At 35.0% G+C, this 20,206-nt stretch overlaps 2 protein-coding genes and 1 pseudogene across 8 annotated transcripts; all 3 read left to right on the plus strand.

The window, feature by feature from the left end:
- Positions 1-1,571: 1,571 nt before the first annotated feature.
- LOC130801868 (pentatricopeptide repeat-containing protein At3g29290) lies at positions 1,572-8,258 on the plus strand. Of its 6 annotated transcripts, none has more exons than XR_009039672.1 (5): positions 1,643-3,382; positions 3,737-4,293; positions 4,667-6,004; positions 6,280-6,352; positions 8,114-8,258. XR_009039672.1 is itself a non-coding variant. In XM_057665798.1 (2 exons), exons 1-2 carry the CDS (start codon positions 1,832-1,834, stop codon positions 3,929-3,931), a joined length of 1,746 nt encoding a protein of 581 aa, XP_057521781.1. In that variant the 5' UTR covers positions 1,643-1,831; the 3' UTR covers positions 3,932-4,294. The 6 variants fall into 6 exon arrangements, 1 of the variants encoding a protein (XP_057521781.1); XR_009039671.1 differs by having other exon boundaries at positions 4,667-4,852; positions 5,842-6,352; XR_009039674.1 differs by having other exon boundaries at positions 4,667-4,852.
- A 2,780-nt stretch (positions 8,259-11,038) lies between these two features.
- Positions 11,039-19,572, plus strand: LOC130800988 (zinc finger BED domain-containing protein DAYSLEEPER-like; annotated as a pseudogene).
- On the plus strand, positions 13,077-15,196 carry LOC130801889 (serine/threonine-protein phosphatase 7 long form homolog). 2 transcript variants are annotated; one of them, XM_057665827.1, is made up of 5 exons: positions 13,077-13,218; positions 13,295-13,944; positions 14,016-14,210; positions 14,288-14,725; positions 14,805-15,196. In XM_057665827.1, the coding sequence occupies exons 2-4, from the start codon at positions 13,594-13,596 to the stop codon at positions 14,693-14,695; spliced, it is 954 nt and encodes a 317-aa protein (XP_057521810.1). In that variant the 5' UTR covers positions 13,077-13,218; positions 13,295-13,593; the 3' UTR covers positions 14,696-14,725; positions 14,805-15,196. The 2 variants fall into 2 exon arrangements, with proteins under 2 accessions (XP_057521810.1, XP_057521809.1); XM_057665826.1 differs by having other exon boundaries at positions 13,170-13,944.
- Positions 19,573-20,206: the final 634 nt, after the last annotated feature.

Below are 20,206 nucleotides of genomic sequence, written 5' to 3' on the forward strand. Positions count from 1 at the left end.
ATTTTTCCACTTTTTATTCATATGTGTACACTTTTATTCAAACGGAAAGATTAAAGTGAAACAAAGGGAGTATAAGAAGTAACAAATGATTATACAATGCAAACTTTGGTGAAAACATATGAACCACATGTTAGTAGCATGCAAAAGTGAGTAGAATACATGCAAACTAAGAAAGTTTTAGGTGAATATATGAACCACTTGTTATTAAGGGTGTGAATATATGACTGCTATGGAATTAGTTATGAAAAAAGAAAATGTTTTTATGTTGCAACATTTTTAGGTGAATAACTTGTGTAGAATATATGTGGCTTATTTTTCCGCTTGAATGACTCTTTCATGGTTATTAACCGTTAGCAACACGTGGCTATAAACACTCATTAAAACAAAGTTAAAATCCAACAATTTTAGGTATTCTTCTCTATTGAGGTCGTCTTATCGTGAGACGACTTTAATTAGGTTAGCGAAAACTATTAAAAAACTGCTTTCTGTATAAGTGAGAATTCAGTTTTCATTTTTAATGTTTTTTTTACTAATGAGCCTTTTTTATATGGTAAGACGGTCTCATACAAAACGGACTATTTTATATCATCCTATGTAAACTCCCAAATAGCACCATGTGACCAAATTCTAAGGTAACATACCCATTTCACTAACTTTTGCACATGTTTTCCTTGGGCGTTTATAACGTTATGATTAGAGGTGTTTATTTGGGTAATTGGATCGGTTTCGGACGGGTGTCATTCGATTCGATTGTATTTCAGATCGGTTATATTTCGGATGCGTGTTGTGACGGGTTATACTCGAGTCGGGTCGGTTAGTCACGGTTTGGTTGAACATCAGTTATTCGAGCTATCGGGTTAGCATCAATTCGGTGTCGGTTGAAGTTTATGTCGAGTTTCAGTTGGTTCGGTTTTACCGGGTGCAGGTCGGGTTCGGGTATTTTTCAAGTAGAATTCGGCTACGAATTGCGAATTACTAATTACTATTGATGATAAGGTTCCTTTACATAAACCAAAATAGTGAAAATGCAAATCAATTAGTGATCATTATTATATTGTTACTTTTACTTGTTTGATCGAAAATTAAAATTATAAAGTTCTATTAATTTTCATATAATTCGATTAAAAGTAGTTAAATAAACATTGACCATTGATTATTAATTCTAAATATATGAAACCATGTATTTATAAAATTTATTTTATTAAAATATTTATGACTTTATTAGAATAACTAATAAGATGATTGCATATGAGTCAATCATACTTCTATGTAAAAAATTGGTTCAGGTTTACAGCAGTTCGATCTAAATTTCGTTCGGGTTAAGTTGGTTTTAGCCGGATCGAGTTCGATTTTGAGTATTATTCGGGTCGGATATGACTCGGGTCGGTCACTATTAAGTTGGGGTAATCTCAGTTAATAGTTATGAGTTGGTTAGAAAAATCGGTTACAGCTCGGGTTCAATTCTCCCATTTTCGGTTTTCAACCGGGTATAGCTTCGGGTCGGATAATATCGGTTCGATAATCCTAAAAAAGGAACACATTTTAGGGTCGATTTACTTTCGATTTCGGATCAGATTTCCGGCTTGGATCACAAACTCTAGCCATGATTGAGATTTGTTAGCCAATAGCCCTCCAAATATCTAGCTCCCACGGGTAGTTTATCCTTCGATATTGAGTACCAATGGCTTACAGACGCCATAGCCAATATCTTTCTCTGTACATTTCTTTTTGCCGCTGTTAAGCCTTTCATTGTTATATATAAGTTGTCTTACCACGGGAAGGTAAGTATGTCTTTCTAATACTCTTTTTCTTCTTCTTGTAACTGATTATCATGGCGGATGTATTCATGAAGTCCCCAACTAAATTTTTGTTATTTAATGAATTTTCTCATTTTTCATCTCCACACAATCATGGTAGAATTGAGTGTTATACATGTATGAGTTCAGCTAGTTCAAAATTCCGTGCAATTTGTACTCCAAGTAAAATTTCAATCATTAATGTCAATTTTCAAAGTTCATGTGGAGTTTGTATGTTCAATGAGAGGAAAAAGTGCGAAAATTCTGTTAATTTAAAGATTAGGGTTTCAAGTGTCGAACATGAGTTGGGAGAAACTCCATTTATGGAGGATGAAGCTGATGTGAAGCAATTGTCTGGCACGAAATTGGATTTTGGCACTGCAAGTGCTAATCATCCTCTAAAGCTTTCAAACAGAGGTGAATTAAAATTGTATTATTTGGAGGAAAGAAATGAGGGTCTATTGTCGAAACGAATTGTGGGTCTTAGTCGAGCTAATAAACATATAAGTGCCTTGCAGTTGTTCAATTCGATGATATTTTCTGGATTACGACCTGAATTACTTGCCTGTAATTCTCTTTTAGCTTGTCTCTCTAGGAAAAATTTGCTTAATGATTTGCTTAGAGTCTTTACAACTATGAGTCGTGATAAGATTATATCAGCGCATTCATGTAGTTTAGTATTAAAGACAGTCGCTAAGCATTGCGGTAGGAAAGAAGCCTTGCAAATGTTTGATGAATGGGAAGTTGTAAGTGAGATGAAAGAACATTTTGATGTTATCCTTTACAATACTGCGATAACAATTTGTGGGAAGGAAAACAAATGGATTGAAATGGAGAGGGTATGGAAAACTATGAAGGAAAATGGGATTGTTGGGACAACAATTACTTATCGTTTACTTGTTTGTTCGTTTGTTCGCTGTGGTCAATATGAAAAGGCTATTGATGCCTATGTTGAGATGCTACAAAATGGAATAGAACCCGAGTGTGATGCAATGCATGCTATTATAGGTGCTTATTTGAAAGAGGAGAAATGGGATTTGTCTTTAGATGTGTTCTATAGTATGTTGGATCGTGGAATGAAGCCGAATTTAATTGCTTGTAATGCCTTGATAAATTCACTTGGGAAAGCTAGTAAGCTTAGAGCTGCATTTAAGGTTTATAAACATATAAGAGATTTGGGCCATACACCTGATTCATACACATGGAATGCTTTGCTTGCTGCTTTATATAGAGCTAATCAATATGCTGATGCCCTTCAGTTCTTTGATAGCATACAGAAAGAATGGAGCTTTGAACCAACTTTACAATTATACAACACCGCGCTAATGTGTTGCCAGAGGCTTGGATTTTGGGATAAAGCTCTTCAGCTTCTATGGAAAATGGAAAGTTCTGGAATCTTAGTTTCAACTGCATCATACAATGTAGTTATTGGTGCTTGTGAAGTTGCTAGAAAGCCTAAAATTGCGTTACAAGTATATGCACACATGCTTGATCAGAATTGTGTGCCTGATACCTTCACTCATTTGTCACTAATCAGAAGTTGCATTTGGGGTGATTTATGGGATGAAGTGACACACATCTTTGATGTAAGTTCAAACTTCTCTGAAGTTTATTTCTAAGCATTTAATGTTGTATATTCTCATGCTTAAGAGTCTGTATCATTAATATTAGGCTATTCTAATTATTCTAATGATTATTTGATGGCTAATATTTTATATTCCTGATATGATATTTCATAAAACTCTAACAGGGTTGATAGTCTCATATGTTGGTTCTCTCAATTGTAAACAATCAAAAGAACTTAGTCATTGTTGAATTTGTTACAACCTTTGACATGTTTAAATCTCTCTTCTCATTCTCCTTTGTTTTTTAAGGAATATTCTTTTTCTGCTTTTCTTTTGTCTTTTGAAGTTAAGATGCTAATGTTGTTCATCTGGCAGGAATCAACACCTAATGTATCTCTTTATAATGCGGCAATTCATGGAATGTGCCTAAGAGGGAGGATAGAGTTGGCAAAGAGGCTATACATGAGAATGCGAGACATTGGTCTTGCACCTGATGGTAAGACAAGGGCATTGATGCTTCAATTTATGCAACAAGATTCGACTCGAGGCTGTGCTAAAAGTAGGGAGTGAGTGCCTTCTGCTGCCAGCTTCCTCATCGCCAAAATGTTATTCACCTATACGTCTTCTCAAGTCTGGAAAAACGCGCCCTAATTCAGGAAGAGTTCCAAAAAGTCTTCTAATAGGAAGCTCTTAATTGGACAAGAATAACCGCCGTTTCTATCTTGCGTGTGACCAGACTTTCACCAACTTTGAAGATCACCTTACACTTTTGAAATGCAGATCTTTCAACTCTTATATTATAGCATGTCATTGCTTCACAGACCAGGAAACTGTAGTGGCTGCTACATGGTAATTATAGTATGTGGTGTTAGCCTGTCAGCTGCTGCCGCTGCCTGCAGGGCTCCTTCGGACAAGAATACACTAGCCTGTAGGTAGGAGAGTTTTGTTCAACGTCTTCTCAAAAGTATTTTATGCTTAGATATGGTTGCCTGCTTTATTTTTGTTCTTCCCATCCTCCTAACCAGCACTATATTCCGCTAGCTTCTCCTACTTAGAACAGTTTGCTGACTATGTATGTTGTTAACCTTTCTTTCAAGGTAACCTAATGTTCTGATTATATTTCTTTCTTAAATGTAATTTGTAATAGAGGATGAGATGAGTAGGCCAATTCAAAATCCTTTACATACTATTCCATTTATAAAGTTTCGTGTAATGATGTTGCTTTATTCAATGAAATGATGATGGCTCATTGCTTGTGAATTTTTTTTATAAGATGTGATTTCATTCTTATTCTTGCTGACTTAGGAAAATATGAGGCGATGGAGAAGTATGGAAAATATTTGACTGCCATGGCCTTGCAAGGAAAACCGGACTCTATAATAAGAAGAGATGACTGAGATATGTTGATGCACTCCAATTTCATCACAAAGAACCAAAAAAAAAAATGTATTAGTGATCTGTGAACCCGATGTATGCGAAACTGCTGTTATGGTAAGTGATTTCAACTAGTTCTTATCATGTGAGATGCAATAGAAGCTGGTTAGGCCTGTTTACGCATTGCTGTCCTCTAAAATTCTCCAATAAGGTTCATTGTTGTTTTCAATTCTTTTCACATCATTTTGTTTTCTAATTGGCAATTTACCTGTAAAATAGTGCTTGGCTGATTGACATTTGATAAATTTCCTCTCTTGTGGACGAATAGTTTCCTAATTGTTTGGTCTAGCAAGTGTTGAGTTATTTTATTTTGTTGTGTTATATAGCTTTTTCTCAATGTAATAAAAGGCATAATGATATTGTGCCTCTACTTTCCACGAAAATTTCAATTTTCCTCTTTTGTGATTCAACTTAATTAGGGTTTAGCGGTTTGTGCTTTCGAAAATTGTTCAATTCTCCAAACGAAACTGAGGTATTCGTTCTTGCAATTAAATTTATTACTCCTACATTAGAAATTTGTGCTATTCAATTTTATGCTAGGAGTACATGTTTCTTTATGAATTTTCACAGTTTCTTGCATTATTGTTGTTTGTTTGTGGCCAAACTCTTAAAATATTCTGTTAGTATTTCAATTATTAATTCTTATTTTAACCTTATTCAATTGTTTGTCTTTGTTTTCAGATCTTAATTATTGTTTCCTCAATTTCTTATTTCAATTATATACTGTTATTTCAGTTGTTAATGGTTTTCCCAACACATCGCTGCATGAAATGATCCGTTAAAATATGTTATCAATCATTTTGATTTTGGAGACTAGACAATTTTCAAAATAAATAATTGACTTGAAATTCTGCATTCATAAAATTTCTTATGTACTCCACTAGTCCACTTAGGAAGAATTGATTTGAATTAGTTTGAATTCTGCAAATAAGTCTTTCTAGGACCTGCATTTTGCACTTTGCAATCACTTTTAAGCATGTCATTCTTTTAGGATTGTTTCAGAAACTATCAATTATATACTGTCTAAATTGTTGTGTTTCTTGCAGAAACTATCAATAGTAATTTGGTTCAGAAAAATTCGAAAATCTTCACTAGTCAGCATCTTAACAATCTACACTTAGTAGAGACAATATTTTTGCTGCTTTTGTAGTCTGGGCTGCTTTTTCGTAAGGTCCTGTGCAGTTGATGGTAGTATTTTGTTTATAGAAAGTGAGTTGAGCATCCTACTTCGATCAGAGTCAACTGTTTGGTCCATGTTCTTTGGGTTCTCCTAGAGCTTTGTTTATTTTCAACCAACATTCCTTGTTGCACCACTGAACACAGAGTGGTGTATGTTTTGTGACACAATAAAAGCAGGTGGTATTACAATCGTTATTGCAACCTGAGACAAAAAACAAGCTTTAGTCGTTTCATTCTAATTGAGTATAAGCATCACTTTCAAATGATGAATCGATTATTTTGATTTGCTATTGAACTCTGTACAGGAGCTCACATTGGACAAGAGTTGATTAGCAATTTGTGTTTTCGAAAATTGTTTGATTCTGCAATGTTACTGAGGTATTCATTCTTGCACCTAAATTTTTTACTCCTACAATAGAAATTTGTGCTATTCAATTTCATGCTTTGTCGTACATGTTTCTTTAAGACTTTTCACAGTTTCTTGAATTGTTGTTAGTTTGTTTTCCCGGCTTCTTCAAATGTGATGTTTAATGGCTCCATTGAGTCATCATGAAGTTTTTCAGAAACTGCAACTTTCCCTGTGGCTTGATGTTTCGAAAATTTCCCTGTTTTGATGTTTAATGACTAAGGACTAATTAGTGAGTATGATGATGGGATATGTTTCTTTTTTTTTAACAGACTTATGACCTAAGTTATGAAAAATTAATTAAAATTTTCAGATCACTACAACTTCTATAGTTCTATGATGTTTAATTATCACCAACTCATAACCACTTATAAAAATATATATATATATATATATATATATATATATATATATATATATATATATATATATATATATATATATATATATATATATATATTTCTCCATTTGTATATGCCTTAAAGTATATAGAAGACTTATGAGTGGACATTGAATGTGTTACGGATATGTATGCGACTTATCTCTGAGGAGTTAAAGGGATACAAATTATGAAAGGAGGAAATTCAGAGCTTCTGGTCAACAAGATAGTACTGAGTAGAACCAAAAGACAACTCGACTTAAATGTCTGATTACTTCAATTTTGATCATAGTTTATGATATTTGAAACTGCTATGACTATTATGATTAATCCTAGAAGCCCCTGCATTTTACTTTTTAATGAGAGCATTCCCATGTTATTCTTCATAGACTTTTGCGGGCCATTTGGTTAGTGTTATTAAATGGTGGTAATGGGAATGATTTATAAATTTCCATCACCTAATACCACCTCTCCCAATGGTAATGCATTGGAATGAATTTTATAAAGAAAATAAGATGATTGAAGTTGGACAAGCATGTCCATCAAGGTAACCAAGAGATTTTTCAACCAAAATTACACTAGTTTTTTATTTTCATTACCACCGTTTATTACCACCTACCAAATGGGCCGTTAATTGCTATGATGATCAACATCTGTTTTGCATTGAAATTAAAGGCATAGGAAAAACATAGTGCATTGAAATTGATCTGATATTATGAGTGTAATAGCATTGTCTCCAAATATCAATACTTAATCTTTCAAAAAATTCAGATTTGATCTGATATTATGAGTGTATTCTCATCACCTTTTTTTACCTTCAGAAATCATTTGTTATCAGTCTTGAACAATCCTATTGAGTCTTGGTCAGTCCTGGCTAGGGCTTATGATTTAAACTTGTGAGTCCTGGTTAATCTGGTAGATATTGGTTAGTCCTATATACGTAAATATGACTGCACCTCTGTTTAGGATAATTGAGGTTAGAAATACTGGTGTTTTGATTTAATTCTCCAAAAGTCAAACTTGTTTCCATATTATATCTGTATGAATTTAGGAATGTGTGCACTACATGTGCTAAGTGGTATTTCTTGCATCCTGATTAGTATGTTTGGATCATTGTTATCTGGAACGACATTCAATTCGAAACGGGAAACGGGAAATGGGAACGGGAACAAGGAACGCAACTTAAAATAACTCGCGAACGATTGGGTACAGATACATTGTGTATAAAATATATATTTGGAAAAAAAATTAAATTAAATTGATTTTATTGCATTAAGATATTAATTTTAAGTGGATTTTCTTTAGTGTTCTAGGTTTCATCTTTCTAATTTTTTCCTTCAATTTCTTAATGAAGGCTAAAGTACCTTTTTAAAATGGTCTTCCACATCGGGACGTCACCTTGAGGGATTTGGATTGCGTTTCGTGGTGATTGGGGATGAATGTTCCCAGATCGTGGAACATGGCTACGTCCCACGTTCCATGTAACTATGGTTTGGATTGCTGATGGTTTTTTTTTGGTTTTGGTAGGTTTTTTTAGTCTTCCCAGCATGAAAGTTTCTTGTCATTATCTTTTCGCTTGTTTGGCTGTTTGGTAGAAAGTTTGATTAGGTGATATCTACCTGTTATGCTCCAGGGGTTGTGAGGAGCTTTGTCAGGAGAATGATTGTGTTGGAAACCAATGTTTTCAGCAGTGCAAATTCTCTGCTGATGGCAACATTTCCGATGGACGGTGGTATCTCCAAGAACCCTTCTATCTGAAATGGAAGCAGTGGGATTGCAACATTGATTGTCGATACCATTGTATGCTGCACTGGAGGAGGAACGGAGAAAGCTTGGAGAGCAACCTGTCAAGTATCATGGAAGGTGGCCTTTGCGTCGTGTTTATGGAATTCAGGTAGTTATTTATCACTCTATCTTTGAAACATGCTACAATATGTCAGAGCTGTAATAATCAGAGACTAATAGTTCAAACACGTAGATCGAGGCAGTTGGACAATCACTTGTCATTTGCATTCAACTGTTGTCGAGGCAGTAGGACAATCACTTGTCATTTGCATTCAACTGTTGTTTGTGAACAATGATATACATTTGCCTTTTGTTGTTTGATATACATTTTTTTATTTCAGAATATTGATGCTGAAGACGAGCCAGTTGATGAACACTCTAATGATATACAAATGGTGGAGACTGGAGAGAAAGGTATATTGTACTTCTTTTTATAGTACTTTCCATATGATTCAGCAAATGAGAGGAATAAATACAATCAGGAAGATTATGTCCTAATTTCATCTATGGTGACTCTTGCCTAGGTGGGGTTGGGGGTTCTTAGTATGCAGGTTTTCTTTGGTTAACATTTATAGCAAACACCTTTGTGAAATTGATTACTATTTTGCTTTTGTATACAGTAAGTAGGATTCTGATTATAGCACTGTGGCCTAATCATGATCAAAGACAACACATAACATTGCAACAAAGACACATTTTTACTTATCTACAACCATTATAGCTAGTGACATTGATGTTTGATTTTTTAGTAATGAACTTTTGTGGAGTATAATTACTTTTAGTTTTTTTGATCATTGAAATAATATACATTTTTGTAGATTCTGGAAACTCTATATTTATATTGAAATATAGAATTCTCGATATATTGATATGTGAATGAAATACTTATAGTGCTTGAACAAAGCATCGCTGTAGCAGGGTTTATAATCACCACTAGAATGTGCCACAATTAGTGAGTAGTGATGTCAAAAGCGTCACAACGGTCACAAAAAGCAAAAAGAGACAGCGGTGACACAAAAAAGAGCTCAATACAAACTTGAAAAGTGTCCCAAAATGAAGATAGTAACACAATAAGTGTCACAAAAACATAAATTAGTGATTGAAAAATCGTCAAAAACTGAAGAACAATTGGTACTAAAACTCAAATATTGACTTGGAAAAGAGTCACTAATGTAATAAAAAAGTGTAAGTGCAAATAGAGACTGCTTAAAAGCATCACAATATGTGAAAATAATGACGCTTTTAAATTGTTCGTAAAAAATCACATTGAAAATAATGACACTTTTTGAAGCGTCGCTATCATTAAATGCGACACTTTTAAGCGTCATAAAAGTTTGTTTCTAAAATCTGTTTTTAATAGATTTTCTATTTTGTTTTTTTTTTATTTGTATAATGTGTAGAGACAAATTCTAGATGAAAAATATACCTGATAAATAGGAATAGCCAACCAGCAAAGATTAATCAAGGTTGTTTGTATTAAGTATGTCTATTTGCTGATGCAAGACATTTTTCTAAGAACATGTATTGTTCACTTCTTGCTCTCCAATCATGTTCTGTATTTCCTATGCAGATCTGGAACATGACTGTTGATTAGCAAGGCAACGTGCGCTGAATTTTTGAAATACCTAAGCTAAAAAAAAAGTTAATTAAATAAACTAATAATCAAAAAATTTTCAAAAGTAAGCGTGAAAATTCCAACCTATGGTTTGGTGCTGTTCGCAGCAAATAAGACAAAATAGCTGTTCGCAGTTACTAACTGCGAACAGCTAGTTTGTCTTATTTGCTGTTCGCAGTTACTAACTGCAAACAGACCTGCTCTACAAAAACGCAGGTCAGTTTCTGTTTTACGCATTTTACCCATTTCGCAAAACCCTAACATCATTCGACATTCTCCCTCTAAAACCATTAATTCAATCCATCAATTCTTGCATTCCTCATTCAATTTGGCACTTCAAAATTAGTGTGGGATATTCTAGCTTTCTTAAAGGTAAATTTTTTTTTTTTTGTGTTTTTTTGGTGTATATGTAGTTTTTTAGGGTTTTAACCAAATTTATTTATTTTTTCAAATGTAGGTTTCGAGTTGTTAAATCAAGACTATTCTTAATCATCCATAAGTATTGAACGTAATTTTTAATTGTTTTTACAACTTTATGTTGGATTGTGAAGTAATGTTGTTGAATTAGTTGAATTCAATGTTGATAATATTATTAGAAATGTTGATGTTGATGTTGGTATTAGAAATATTATTTATGAACTTATGAAGTGATTTATTATTTGGATTTTATGTGTATTATATGTGTATGAATTTAGTTACATTATGGATTTGAATAATTTTTAGACCAAAAAAGATTATAATCAAATGAATATAATGTACTTGTATGGGCATGAGTTGATGTTGATGTTGATTTTCTTTGTATTAATGTAGAAAATGACATCATTTCGCGTGACTATAGTATGTTTTTGGAATGGTTCTATTCGAGAAAATAGTGGCAAAGTTCATTATGTTAGGGGAAGACGTAAGTTGTTTGCTTGCAATTCGAACATGGATTTGAACCACTTAGACGTTTTATATGTTCTAAGATTGGATTGGACCTTACTAGAAGTACCATAAATATAAGCTTTAAATATGACATGAGTGGAGATTTGATTGCCTTTCCTGTTGAGGATGATGAGGCTATAGATGCGATGTGGGAGCATTCAAAGTCCACCCAAATTCCCTCTTTGGAGTTATACGTAGAAGAAGTACCATTAGGGAATGTAGTTTCTTCTAATCCTACTCCTACCCCTATGCCTATATCAACTCAGGAAACTGAAAATCCCGCCGTTTCTTCCACATCTTGTGTTTTTTCTCAACCCCCTACGAATCAAGTTCCAATTGATTCAATGGTTAACTTAGGAGAAATTGCTGAGATGGGACCTTGGGATGATGGAAATGAGAGTAATGAGCTCATTGACGATCCTTCTGAGGACGATGTGGATGTCGATGAGGATGCGCTAGCAAATGACATGACCCTAGGCAACATTCCTACAATCATTCCTCCTACACCTTATGCCATCTGTCCACCTTTAGACGAGTATCAGGAGGACAACTCATGGATGACTTGGGCTTGTGATACCACTTACACCGAAGAGGGAGAGTTTGAGAAGGGTATGATGTTTGATAGCAATGAATTGTTGTTGGAAGCTATCAGAGTGTATCATATTCGCAGAAATGTGGAGTACAGAACGGAGACCTCGAACTAAACTGTCCTTACCTTAAAGTGCAAGCGGGGTTGTACGTGGAAACTTAGGGCTACGTTTGATTCTTATTTATCTTCCTGGCGTATTGTTACCTATAAGGGTACGCATGGTTCTTGTGTATTGAGTAGTGACACTGTTTCGGCTGGACACATTCACCTGACATCTTCTGTCATTAACAATGTTATTAGAAATTGTGTTGCTAAAGACCCATCCATTAAGGTATCTGTCGTACGGCAGATGGTTAAAGATCGTTTTGGTGTGGATGTGAATTATAAGAGAGCGTGGTGTGCAAAGCAACAAGCGTTGTTGTCCATTTACGGGACTGGGAAGGTTCTTACTCCTTCCACGCTTTTTAGAAGCTTTGCAAATTTCCAACCCGGGGTTAGTACTTGAGTGGTATTTTAAGGAGGACAATGACATGGGTGTATACGTGAGACCTAATATTAGGACCTTCCAACGTGTCTTTTGGGCCTTTAAACCTTGCATCGAAGGCTTCAATTATTGTAAATCTCTTATCGCCATTGACGGCACACATTTGTATGGTAAATATCGTCATACCTTATTGACTGCCATTGCCCAAGATGGTGATAAGGGAATCTTTCCATTGGCCTTTGCCTTGGTAGAGAAGGAGAATATAAGTGCATGGTCCTGGTTCATGGCTTGTATTCGTAAGCATGTCACACAGAGGATGGGTTTATGCGTTATTTCTGATGGACACGCTGGTATTTTAGCAACCATTGAAGAGCCGAAGTGGCAACCACCTAATGCTTATTATAGGTTTTGCTTACGCCATGCTTAGCAACTTCAATCGTGCTATGGGTAATGTTCAGCTAAAGAAGTTGTTTGGCAAAACAGCTGAGCAAAGACAACAAGTTAAGGTAATGAATGGTTTAAAGGCAATTGCGACTGCAAAACGAGAGGCAATTTTTTGGATTGATGACGTGGGTGATATGTCTAAGTGGTCATTGTGTCATGATGGAGGTCATAGGTATGGCGTTACTAACACGAACTTAGCTGAAGTTTTTAACTTTGTGATGAAGGGTGTACGTTTCTTACCTTTGACAACACTTGTTGAATTCACCTTCTATCAGGTAAACAGCTACTTTGTTCAAAGGCGTGAACGTGCTAGCGCATGGTTACTTGGAGGACACATGTACACAGCGCATGCCACTAGGATTATTAATAGAAATACTGAGAAGGCAAATTTCCATGATATAATCACATTTGATTACAGAAGTAGTGTATTCGAAGTTAAGACTGGGAGGGGTACTAGAGGATCGTCCAGGGGGGGGGGGGAAGATTCAACATGTAGACTTGAATCAAATGTTCATAGGGGTACTAGAGGAGATGGATCCAGCAGCTCCAGGACCCCTAGATCCTAGTGTCTTGACCATGCAGCATCAGCACAGGAGTACTCCTCTTTGGGATGCCCAGGTTAGGTGTACGATAGTTATGATTTACATTTTACTAATGCTAACATACAAATAACTTACCTTTTCAATGTTCATAGGTGTCTGATGCGGAAGCCCTGGGCACCAGGCATCCAGATTCCGTTCCATGGGTGATCGATGATAGGATCATCCCATACTTAGAGCTAACGAGGTTATACGACTTTCACCTTGTAGCATACGGCAGAGTAGACCGTGCCATTATCACAGCACTGGTCGAGAGATGGCGTCAGGAGACGCATACATTTCATCTCCCTCTAGGTGAGGCTACCATCACATTGCTTGATGTAGCCTAACGCGGCTTCCCATAGAGGGACGTGCCGTGTGTACAGGCGAACACCAGCTATCAGGCTGGCGTGACATGGTGCATCGCATATTGGGAGAGTGCCCTCCACCGGAAGTGATCAGGGAGAGCGGTTTGCGATGCACATGGTTGGTTCAGACCTTCTCGCATCTCCTCGGAGATGCTGATGAGGGCACCATTTCGAGGTACGCCAAGACGTACCTCTTATATTTGATAGGAGCTTTGTTGTTTGCCGATAAAACAAACAACCAAATACAGCTCCTGTACTTAACCTTACTTGACGACACGTGGGAGCGCATCGACGAATATAGCTGGGGCTCAGCAGCCCTTGGATACCTATATAGGAGACTATGTGGTGCTGCCCAAAAGAACGTCAGGGAGATTGCGGGGCCAATAGTAATATTAAAGGTAACAAAATTAACATTTAACTCTAATCCGGTGTAGTTGAATTATATACTAATTACATTTCAACTGTTCAGCTGTGGGCGTGGGAGCATATTCTTATCGGCCAACCTTACAGAACCGTTGGTCGTGGTGATACTGCTCCTCCACCGCAACCCGAACCAGATATTGCGTACGGTTCGAGGTGGAATTTTGCGCGCCGGACGCGCAAGCACATCGGCACCGGTCTCGAATTCTACCGAGATCAGTTAGACCTGCTACGACCCAACCAGGTAAACATTTCATTACTCATTAACATTAGTACAATTTAATCAACATATCACTTACATTTTCATAACATGTATTTTAGTTTTTATGGGACCCATACCCTGCGGAAGCCTACGCAGCTGTACCCGAACACTCGGGGATTCATTCAGGGGCCTGCAGGGCTTTCGTGCCACTCATATGCTTCAACATTGTCGAAGTACATCTACCAGAGCGCGTAATGCGCCAATATGGGTTGGTACAGGGCATTCCACCGCCTTGTGACACTGAACCCCAGCTGCACCTAATTTCGCGGAAAAATCAGGCTGGGGCAAACTGGATGGAGATCAACTGGCGTTACATCGCTCGTTGGGATCGAAGAAATGAGCTGCTGGCACAAGGTGCGCCAATCGATGTTCATGGCGCACCTACTACGCCAGACTACATGCCGTGGTTTCTCTCCATCACGCGCCGATGGATGACACCACGTGCCATCTTCGCAACAGCACATTAAGCACCTGCTGCACCTACGATGACCCAATTTGTAAGTCTTCATTTGCATTTATATGATTAAGTTGTCAATTAAATAATATAATGTTACATTAACTAAATATTAATTGCAGGCACAAGGTGCGGCAGACGTGATGCGGTACAGCCATGAGGAGCCGGTGAGGGAGATTGCGCATGGCATGCTCGTCGGCTCGCAGTTCCAGCACTTCATACCGGAAGTCGCTGCTGAGTCCTCATCGACTACCGCCCATACGCACGTCTCATCTCCTGCTTATGACTACCATTTGGAGGAGATGGACCATTCATACCCCGTTGACGCTGCGGGGACCTCGCAGGCTGGGCCATCACAGCCATCACAGCCATCACAGTACCAGTCCCCTTCACTGCCAGAGCGACACCCGAACGCCTCTTACTATCGTAGGAGGCGAAGGAGACCAACTCAATTGGATAGGGTAGATGAGGGTCATGAGTGTTAACGTTTAACTTTTGTGTATTTGGATCCACTATGTACATATATATATATATATATATATATATATATATATATATATATATATATATATATATATATATATATATATATATATATATATATATATATATATATATATATATCGACTTGTAATTACCTATTCTAATGTCTCTAGTGCAAATACAACAAACAACTCAAAAATAAAGGAAAAAAAAATATTAATTAACTGTTCGCAGTTACTAACTGCGAACAGTCATAAAAAGACAAACTAGCTGTTCGTAGTTACTAACTGCGAACAGCTATTTTGTCTTTTATGGCTGTTCGCAGTTAGTAACTGCGAACAGCACCAAACCTTAGGTTTGGGAATTTCACACTTAGTTTTGGAAATAGTTTGATTTTTAGTTTATTTAATTAATTTTTTTTAACCTACATTTTTCAAATTTTCACGTGTGCTACCATTCGTGGCCTTAAATTTTATAGAATCTAAAAGTTTTACTTTTATGTATATTAACTTGAATTAAAATTAGAAATAACTTACATTTTTAACAAAGTAATATGAGTTATTAATATTTTTTTATTTTTTATTTTTTTAATAAAGTAATATAAATATTAACAATAAAAAATAATGAAGTATTCTTCTAAAAAAAACATAATAAAAAATAAAATAATAATAAATTATTATATTATTTATTACGCCTTAAATTTTAAAGATGCTTTTATCTTTTACTTGGCAAAACTTTGGTCGGTTTTCAGAAGGAACATAGAATTGGTACTATTTGGCATAAAACTAAAATTAGTGATATTGATGATTGAGATTTAAGGTATAGTGTTTGATCATTGTTCATTTGTTCTAATGTTTTATTTTTTTTTGTAAATTTAATTTTATTACAATCAAATCACTAATATCGTTTTAACATTTGTGACATTTTGATCGTATTGCCATGGATCTTTGCTTATCTAGTTGTGTTTAAATGATTGTAATGATTTTTTTTTTTTTTTTTTTTAGTTTTAAAGGGTTGTAATGTTTTGTAAACTATAATGTATGCTTTGAAAATGAACTAGTAATGTCTATTGAGGAGCTGTTTATAAGGAGTACGCAAATTTTTTCAAATAATTATGTGAAAAATGGTTAGTTTGATGTAAATGGTTGATTTAGTTCAACTTGAATTGGTATTTAAAATTTCAGCTTAGTTCAAATCAAATTATAAAAATTTGATTTGAATTTAGATTGAAAAAATTAACATCGAATTTAATTTGGTTTAATTTGAATTTTTGTATCCATACCAAGCACTGAGCTTGTGCCCCTAATGCTAGACCTCTAAGCCTAACTCTATCCCGTTGCCTAGCACGATGTATAGATCTAATAATACCAATCTCATGAGGGTCACCTTCAAAAAGCATAGAGCTAGAATTAATACAAGACGATAGACTACTAAAGAAAACTTTGTCTCTAATTATTAGTTATATTACTACATAATTAAAAATAAATAATAAATAATAAATAAGAAATCAAATATATAATGATCATAATTTAAACCCTTAACCCTTATATATATAAGTTAAACCCTTAACCCTAATTAAATGGATTTTTATCAAATTGAAGAAAAATACTCTCTTTGCTCCAAAATCAGGTTAACTTGACACTTCTTTTAGGCTTTAAATTATCATTTTATGTGTTAATTAGTTGTTATGATCATATATATGTTGAGAAATGAGAATTTGATGATTCCTTTTATGAGTTTGATTTTGACAAAAATTTAAATTTTTCTTTTTTTGACTTCGATAAAAATGGAAAATTTCTTGCTTTGTTAATTATTTTGTGTGATATATTTGATTTGAAGTTATTTCTTGTGATGTGAACTCATGAAATGAATTTAGTCTAAATAAGAGGTGGGTTTTTTGGGCATGATTCAAATGTTTTGATTATCCTTAGATTTTAACATGATGCCAATATTAGCTAAGAAGTGATATTTTGTATGATTGTGAACATGAGGTCAAAATTTATTATGTTAATATATAAAAAGATTTTACATATTAGGGTTCAAATGCCACAATATTAGGGCATTTCATGGATTTTGTTATATTTGGCAACAAGACCAACAAGTAGTTTGAGTAACATAAAGTTTAAAAAAGTTGTAGGCCGAATAGGCTCGTTTTGTATGAGACTGAGACGGGCCCATATAATTAGCTTATTTTTTAATTGATTATTTTAAGATCATAAATGATCGTTTTAAGGTTATAAGTAATTATTTTAAGCCTATAAAAAAATAATTATTTTAAAGTCGTAGGTGATCACTTTAGCATTATAAGTGATCACTTTAAGACAAAAAATGTATATTAGACCAACTTAATAGAAATGGTTTCGAGACCGTTTCATTTAATATTTAAGAATTAGTGTACTACATATGGGTGATGGGTCGGCTTGGCCCCTAATTAGCTTCGCCACTTGTATAAAATAATTAATTACTCTGTAAATACTTAGAAACTCAAAGTATATTGTTTTTGTCTCTATACTCTTAAAGTTTTGAAGAGATAAAGATGATTCTTGTAGTTTAATGTCCACAAAAATTGATGAGCCTTGATGAGTTTCTTTTGTGTTTTGGTTATTTATTGTAATTTTAAAAGGGTTTAATAGAGGTGTAATGCAAATTTGTTTATTGGCGGATCTAGAAAAAAAAAAAAAAGTGATGTTAATAATTAAATAAAAATTTATGTAAAACCCACATTATGGATTTCAAACCCTAGTCACTAACTGACTCATCTCTTGCACTATTTGATTTTATTTTGGATTTAAGTGATGTCAAGTGACCTTAATGACTACATGCTACATCGGTTTATGGATACAATACTATGGTATTTATTTCTTTATGTTCTCTTAGTTATATTAGTGTTCAAAGAAGCATAGTTTCTTCTATTTAGGTTTATTCTTCATCTTATACTATCATGTTCTTTGTAGTTGTTTAGTCAATTTATAATTTAAAAATGTTAATAGTTCTTGAAATGTATAACACAACATAACATTCTGAATCTGCTATTAAGTGGCTCCCACCTAGGGTAGTGGGGTTTGGGGTCGAATATACGAAACCTTGCCTTGTCAGTGATAACACTACTAATAAATAAGTTATTTCTGATTGGCCATTGGCAGCAACCATGATGTCCAACTTTACATAAATAAGAATGTGCATGATATAGTTATTTTACTATAGTCCATTATCATCCAAAACATAAGAGTTAAAAATCATTCGCCCCGTTGAAATAAGGGACATAGTTCTTGAAATATACAAGTATTGTCAAACTAAATGTAGAGATTATATATCTTATGTTGTGTATTAATGATTTGTGAAATGATTTCCTTTACTTAGGGAAACCTGTCTTCCCAATCTGCTCACATTAACTCTTCTAGATGATGCTGATGAAATGGCTAAGGAAGTGAAGGAACGAGTTCAAACGAAGAGAGAACATCCTATGTCTAGCCAATTCTTTCATGTGGAGGCTTGTTCCGATCTAATTTGCACAATGGTTCAAGAAGGATTCGAGGAAATCGATAGTATCATCGACAAAGTTAAGTTGTTAAGTTGGTCGAACTCAATGCCCTTATGGTATTTAACAACTTATAAGCTTTCACAAGCCTTGCAATTGGAAGAAATGGGAGAGTTTTCATCAATTGGAGATGATGGTTTTTATGAAGTACCCTCAAAGGAGGAATGGGAAAAGTTTAGGAAAATGTGCACAATTGCTGATAAAATTTATGAAGTTACTGAAGGAGTATTCCGATTTGAGAACCCTACATCTAATCTCTTCCTACCTCTTCTCCAAGAGATTCGGTCTTACCTTATCCAAGAGTCTGTCGGTACTGATGAATTCGTGAAGCATGTGGCGTTGAAAATGCTTAAAATCTTCAATGATTACTGGGGAACCATGTACTTAGTATTTTCGGTTGCTGCGTTTCTTGATCCTCGCTACAAAATGAAATTCGTGGAGTTATGTCTATCTGATGATGACTCGAGGGCTACCATTGTTTCAAATACCATTCGTAAGCTCTATAATGATGACTATGCGATTCAATGTGATCAAATTAGAGTCTTCATCGGCTAATTCAAGTTCCAAAGTCAAGGCAATACAAGTCGTGAATGATATGACTCAAAAGGTGGAACTGGAGTTGTATATGGAAGAGCCAGTGTTGCCATTGAGGGAGAACTTCAGTGTGCTGCGATGGTGGAGTAATAACTGCGCCAAGTATCCTCGCCTTTCTAGGATGGCTCGCTATTTCTTGGCGATACCTATGTCTCTTGCTACGTCTTTTGAGGAATCGTACAATATTACCAAGGGAAGCTGATGGGAGAGTGTTGTCTTATAAGCCTGAAGTGATGAATGCTATGAAGTGCATTAAATGCTATGAAGTGCATTAAGTGTTGGAAACTTGATTGGATTAATGACAATTAAGAAGGTATATATGCTTACTAAACTTGTAATTTTCTTGTTAAAAATGATATAAGTCTTGAAAATTATTTACTTTCATGTTGGCTAACTCAGTTCCTGGTATTTTATGGGCCCTAGACAAACTAAATAAAATAGGCCATTTCTATAGAAAGTTGATTCTGAACTTTAGCGGGTTATATTCTTCTTAATTGTTAAAAGAATTAATCATAAATGTCAAATCATTTTTAGTGTATACCTTATCCACCAAAATTTTACATATTGAGACCCATTTTAACTCTGTGCCTTAGGCAAATATTTATGAAAATTTGAAAAAATAAGATTATTTAACAACTTTATTCAAAAAATAAGCTTCGTTCAAACTTTATTCCCAGAATAAGCGTCCTTGGCTCCAAAGCTAGGCTTTGTGTAAACTCGCTCTTACTAACAGCGAATTAAAAGAAATGGTCAAAATTTTAGTCAAGGGATATGTCGCTGTTACTAACAGCGACCTAATGTTTGACTGGTTAAACATAATGTCACTATTAGTAACAGCGACATATCCCTTGACCTGGGTTGACTTTTGTTGATCTTTTTGTATGCTTTAAACTAACTGTTGTAAAATTG

This window comes from Amaranthus tricolor, chromosome 15, assembly GCF_026212465.1.
Source record: "Amaranthus tricolor cultivar Red isolate AtriRed21 chromosome 15, ASM2621246v1, whole genome shotgun sequence".
NCBI classification, from domain to species: Eukaryota; Viridiplantae; Streptophyta; class Magnoliopsida; order Caryophyllales; family Amaranthaceae; genus Amaranthus; species Amaranthus tricolor.